Consider the following 6,713-nt stretch of genomic DNA (forward strand, 5'->3'; position numbering starts at 1 on the left):
GGGTTCGGCCTGGGTCCGCCGGCACCAGTTTTGGCCCGAGCCGGCGAAAAACGGGCTTCTGGGGACGCGACTAGGGCCTTTTTTTGACGCCGGCGCGGCAAAATCGGCTGGGGAGGCCCTGTTGGAAGCGCGGCTGGAGATGCCCTAACGGGCGCAGCAAGCGCCGTTTAGGATTTGCCGGTGTGAGGCGCCAACCAGGAGCTCTCCTTATCCGGGTCCTTGTGTATAGGCCGCTGATGTGTCAGGACCGGCCCTGGAGACAACCTCAACTTGGATCCAAACTTGGAGGCTTACTTTTCAAGGAAATCGAGTCTGTCTAGTATACGAAGAGTTTAATTCCCTGGTTATAACTTCCTTACCCGATATAAGCAGCTAGGTATGCTCGGGTCGAGTTGTATTGTGCTTTTCGCGAACCGTCTACAGCAGGTCTACAGCAGATCTAGTCGGTAACTTTGCAAGGAGGAATTCGATCCAAAAGAGATGGACGTCGTGGCAGAACCTTCGAAGATCTACCTGCTAGACCTCGTGAGTTTTGGATATGAAAGCGACGGGGTTGGCAGCCGCGGCCTGGTAGTACCGGACACCTGGGTGCACAACGACTCGCTCCCTGTCGGGACCGTCACGATTCTCTGCGTCGACGGCTCTGTGGTGACCAGGAAAGCCTACGACGTCAACGTCGTCGACAGAAGCTACTTCCACCCCGGCGAGGTCGTCGGATCCGCGTCGGACCTCGGCGGTCAAATCGGTGTCGTCACCAACGTCACCGTAGCGATCGACCTGATCGAGCGCACCGTCCGCGGCGGCGAGCCGGCGAAGATCGTCAAGGGTGTGCCACCATCTCGTCTGCGGCGCGTTAAAGGGCTCAGCCTGGGCGACTATGTCGTGTCCGGGCCGTGGCTTGGCCGGGTCGTCGAGGTGTCCACTGATGTCTACGTGTTATTCGACGATGGCGCCATGTGCAAGGTCCCCGACGCAGAGTCCAAGATGCTACGATCAGTGGCCAAGGCCGACGTCCTTTACCGCCCTGACATGAATAGCCCTTTTTACCCGGGGCAGCGGGTGACCGGCGACCCATGTGCCGTCTTCAAGCCCTCCCGGTGGCTCAACGGCCATTGGAGGCCGGAGCGTAGAGCAGGCACCGTCACCAAGCTCGAGATGTCCGGCGTCCTCGTCTACTGGATCGCGTCGGCGCACGGCGGCACCGACCAACAGCTCGTTCAAGAGCTTGCTCCCTCGGCCTATCAGAGCCCTGGCAATCTGACCTTCTTTTGCTCCGCGTCTGAGTGCACCTGGGGCGTAGCCGACACGTGCTTCCTTCGAAAAACCACTGACGACTCACTTCCCGCCGCCGCCGAGACCAACAAGGGTGCTCATGATGGCAATCACCAGGAGGATCAACCCGTCGCATGTTCAGACGACGAATATGAGTATGACAGTGACACGACAGAAGAAGGTGAGCGCGAATCTCCAAGCACAGCTACGGTCCTGACAAAGCAGCAGCAGGAGATGAGGTTTTACCGGAAGCAGCTAAGGAAGGATTACTTCGATGGGCACAGGAGGGCGCGATGCCGTGACGTCGGGAGGTACGTGGAGTTGGACCAGCTGCCCATGAGCGTGGCTAGCACCCGCACCACCGTCGACGTGTTGTGGCAGGACGGCACACGGCAGCTCGGCGCACCATCGACGTCCCTCGTCCCCTTCAACATCTTGAACGAGCAAGAGTTCCTCCCAGGGCAGTTTATTGTCGACAACGCCTTTCCCGCGGCAAATGCCCCTGCTGGTGCTGCCATCGGCGTTACCGGCGACGATGATGGCGCAGCTGCTTCCGCGACGAGGCGTGTGGGCTTCGTCAGAAGCCTGGATTGCAAGGACCAGATGGTGCACGTCTCGTGGTTCAAGGCAGCGTCACGCCCCGGCCAAGCAAGAGAGATCGATTGCAATGATACCGTCAGCGCGTACAGCCTAGAAAGGGAGCCTGAACGCTATGCTTACTATGGAGATGTCGTTGTGCGCCTGCTACCATCGGGATCAACTGACGGCCCAAGTGCACCGCCGTCACAGGGCAACCATGAGAAGAAACACGATCTTTCATGGGTTGGGCGTGTGGTGGACCTGCCTGATGGCTTTGTCCAAGTCAAGTGGGGTGATGGTAGCACGTCAACCGTACGTAATGCTATCTTCTGTTACTACTTAGGGAAATTACGTTACTTTACATAGGCTGTTCGTAGACGGAGCATTATCGTACCTTCCGCTATACTTGTACGTGCATGCATTCTCTGCTCAATTCATTCACAGTTCTTTTGACATGAAACCTTTCAGGCGCTGCCCCACGAGATCTGTGTCATCAACGAACAGAAGTACGATGAACTAGAGGCTGCAATGGGCGAATGGGTGGAGGACGACGGCATTGATCCAACCCAAGAACCGTCTACCGACTACACGGTATCTACCCAGCATTAATTTGTTCACTGTTAGCAAACAAGGACTACGACCGGCTCTATTCTCTCAACCACCAAACATTTTTCATATCAATTTAACTTGTTTTTCTTTAAAAAAATTGATGAACTCCTTGCTCTCGTTTCCATTTAATTGAAAACCGATAACGATGAGCTTCTCAATTTAAAAAATACTCCCTCTGCAAAGAAATATATGATCGTTTAGATCACTAAAATAGTGATCTAAACGATTTTATATTTCTTTACCGAGGGAGTAGTTAACTGAATATCTAGTTTTTTAGGGCGGTTGCAGAATTCCATTTTCTACTTGTACGCATTACGGACTCCATTAATAAAGTGATGGGCCTCTTACTGTAGGAAAATGTTCCACAAAACCCAACGGGCGTCGATGGCGACAAGGATCCTGCGGGTAGAGATGGCCCTGCCGCGATAACAACAGGCCGCCTCGGTTCTGTCGTCTGGTTTGTGATCGGATGGACAAGCAATGTGTTAGCTCGAGGTAAAAGGTGTCTAGCGGATTGGTCTTGGTCGCCCTTATCAGGCTCCGAGTTATTTGCAGCCGCAGAGAATGTGGGAGCGCCTGAGACGGTACCTGGTGGTGGTGACCATCCTAGGGATGGCGCCGCAAGGGAGGTCAACGATGCGGACGATTCTGCCAGTGAGGGGAAGGAGGCTGAAGATGCTAACGGCAATGAGGAGCCATTCCGTTTTCTGCATTTTGATGTACGGGATTGCCCTCCGGATCACCATTACCTTGACACCGCAGACCAGGTAAGCACCACCAAATGTTAATTGCGTTTCTGATGTGCAGAAAATTAGCTTTGATATTCACAAATCCAGTTCTTCTATAGCTGAACTGCATATTCTTTCCATGGAAAAAGAACCTACACCCACTTAGCTACGTCGAGAAAACCACGTGTCATAAGTGGTAGCAACCCAAACCTGTTTATGAACAAATAGCTACGTCGAGAAAAAATCTAGTACTTTCTCCGTAAAGAAATATAAAAGCGTGATCACTATATATTTGTTTACAGAGGGAGTAGCTGATTTTTTTAAAAAAAATATTTTAACTAAAATCATGGCAACTATTTTGAAATGGAGGAAGTATTATTTGTGGCGATTTTGAATGCATCATTTTTCCTATGGTATACGTCCAAATTCATATAATAACCACAAGTTAGGATTAGCCTTTTTCTGCAATTAAAATTAAAAGATTAAGAAGTCCAGCTAATGCTCTTCTCTCCGTGATTCATGAAACGCAGGGCGTCTGTCATGGAAAGAGGTGGGTCAAGATAGTGCAGAGAGAGTGGAAAATACTAGAGAACAACTTACCAGGTACCGGAGGGAGCTACCTTTTATGGTTTCACTTGCGTGTAACGAGCATACCCTATGAACCGAGTTGACTTTGTGTGTAATTATGCAGATACCATCTACGTGCGGGCATTCGAGAACCGCATAGATCTGCTCCGGGCTGTCATGGTGGGCGCTAGCGGGACGCCGTACCATGACGGGCTCTTCTTCTTCGACTTTCTGCTGCCACCGTCCTACCCGGACGCGCCGCCGCAGGTGTACTACCACTCGTACGGGCTCCGTCTCAATCCTAATCTATATGCCTCTGGAACAGTGTGCCTCAGCCTTCTCAACACCTTTGGCGGAGAGGGCACGGAGATCTGGTCACCAGCGACGTCGAGCCTGCTCCAGGTTCTAGTCTCCATCCAAGGCCTCGTTCTCAACAACCAGCCCTACTACAATGAGGTTGGGTACGAAGCTCTGGTCGGCACACCAGAGGGTTGCCGCAACGCTTTGCCGTACAACGAGAATGCCTACCTACTCACCCTGCGAACTATGCTCCATCTACTGCGCCGACCACCTTTGGGGTTCGAGGAGTTTGTAAGAGACCATTTCCGCCGTCGGGGGACATTCATACTGAGGGATTGTGAGGCGTGTCTTCAGGGGTGCGACGTTGGAACGCTTTGTAGCGAGGCATGTGCCACCAAGAGGAGTAGCGAGCGGCAGTGCTCACCTGGGTTAAGGTTCACACTCGCCAATCTGGTGCCAAGGCTCGTTGCGGCATTCACGGAGATCGGTGTCGAGGGATGTGTGTAATGTTGATATTTTTGTTCTAGTATTAGGAGGATAAACAAAATGGTATTGTGCCTTTGCTACTATATGTCCAAACACGTGTGCTACCAAACTAGTGTTTTAGTTCAGATCAAACCGGTATGGGAGACATGGTGGCAAGGAGGGGCCCATGCCCGACCAACATGCATTTTTTAATTATATCGATGATTTGTTAAACATATACTACTACTTTTATGTCAGAAATATGTCCTAGAGGTAATAATAAATGTATTTTTTTACGGATGTAATAATAAATGTATTACTCCCTTCGGCCCATAATATAAGACGTTTTTTATACTAGTGTGGGATTGAGGGACTATTATATTTTCATATTCATAATTAAGCTTATATTTCATGTTATAATTGCATTGATTCTTGAATATGGGATTAGGAGGAAAACTTAATTGCATGTGTAGAAACATAAGCACCAATATGATATGTTGTCATGCCTTTAAGACTAGCTCATGTATTGACAATGATCTTGTTTTCTTGATCATGAACACTGTTAGGACGCTATCAATAATGCGAACACCTTATTATCAGAACAATAGAGCTGGATAGCCCCAACTTATGAATTACTGCAAGATCACAACGGTATTTTCATATAAAGTGTTAACGTTTACTTAGTTCTTCCTTAGACTATGAGAATATCGTACACTGAGCTATGTGCCATAGGATGTGTGTAGTGTTGATATTTGTGTTTTGGTATTAGTTAGGAGGATAAACAAAATGGTATTGTGTTTTTGCTACTATGTCCAAAATCATCTCCTATCGGATCAAACGACGGGAGGAGCCCGGTCCTGACCAACATGCATTTTTTCATTAGATCGGTGATTTTCTTAAACACAAACTACTTTATGTTCCAAATATTCTTTAGAGGCAATAATAAATGTATTACTTCATCTGATCAAAATTAATTGACGCAACTTTACTACAAATTAATTGATGCAACTTTAGTACAAAGTTGTACTAAACCCACATCAATTAATTTAGATCAGAGAGAGTATTTTATTTTCATGTTCATAATTAAATTTATATTTTTGTGTTATAATTGCATTGATTCTCGAATATGAGATTAGGAGGAAAACTCAATTCCATGTGTAGAAACATAAACACCAATATGATCTCTAGTCATGCCTTCTAAGGCTAGCTCATGTATTGATGATGATCTTGTTTTCCTGATCATGAACATTGTTAGGACGCTATAAATTATGAGAACACCTTGTTATTAGAAAATGGAGTTGGGTAGATCTGACTTATGAATTACTGCGAGATCTGTCATGGAATTGTCATGGCAGATGTTCTTAGTGTGAGGACTTAGTCGCGAGGCCAACGCATCTATGTGGTAGCTTGAGAGGGGTTGGGTGGAGTCGAGAGACGCAACATAAGACACGGATTTAGACAGCTTCGGGCCCCATGAAACATCATCTGGTAATAGCCCTACATGTTGTTTGTGACTAGGTCTCATTATGATCATGAAGGAGTCGCTGGTAAGCCGGCTCTTTGTGTCTAGCCATAGAGATTGTTTCTTCTTACTTGTCCCTCTTTGGGGAGCCCTGCCCCTCCTTATATATGTTGAAAGGGGTGGGTTACATGACTAGTCCTAGTAGGATTAGGATTACTCTATTACAAGTGGAGTCATAGTCTTGCTTCCTTTGTAAGGGAATATTCCTTATGCTTTCCTCCTAAGTCGGCCCATCATAAACGTGAGCCGGCCTTCTGGGCCTTGGGCCTTGTCGTCCGTTTGACCTGCCCGTCGGGTTACTAATGAATCGCCAAGATCGGGTGGGTCCCTCTTGAGTCGCCAAGCTTCGGGCGGGTCACCAGTGAGTCGCCATACTCCCGCCGGGTCATACATCCGGCGGGTTACACCGCGGGGTATATCCCCGACATTATCCCCCAGTTTAATTTGGATGTATCCATGTTAAACTGATCTGTAACATAAACGCAAGAACAAATTTGACAGGTTGTGCTCCGGGTTAAATATTCTTGTAAGATGGCACCTAATCATCCTTAAGTCCTTGTCATTTCCTCCTTCTAGAAAATCCAGGTCATTAGGCCAGCTTCATAATTAATTTGCTTCTAGAAGAAATATTGTAAATAAAGAATCCATTTGAACCGGCCTTCAGTGCTCTG

At 48.2% G+C, this 6,713-nt stretch overlaps 1 protein-coding gene across 1 annotated transcript; it reads left to right on the top strand.

The window, feature by feature from the left end:
• Positions 1-480: 480 nt before the first annotated feature.
• Positions 481-4,562, top strand: LOC125533835 (putative ubiquitin-conjugating enzyme E2 23). The gene is made up of 5 exons (XM_087540027.1): positions 481-2,163; positions 2,320-2,442; positions 2,814-3,227; positions 3,719-3,791; positions 3,880-4,562. Exons 1-5 carry the CDS (start codon positions 481-483, stop codon positions 4,560-4,562), a joined length of 2,976 nt encoding a protein of 991 aa, XP_087396153.1.
• The last annotated feature ends 2,151 nt before the right edge of the window (positions 4,563-6,713 follow it).

This window comes from Triticum urartu, chromosome 2A (genome assembly GCF_056163025.1).
Source record: "Triticum urartu cultivar PI428250 chromosome 2A, HENAU_Tu73, whole genome shotgun sequence".
Taxonomy (NCBI): Eukaryota; Viridiplantae; Streptophyta; class Magnoliopsida; order Poales; family Poaceae; genus Triticum; species Triticum urartu.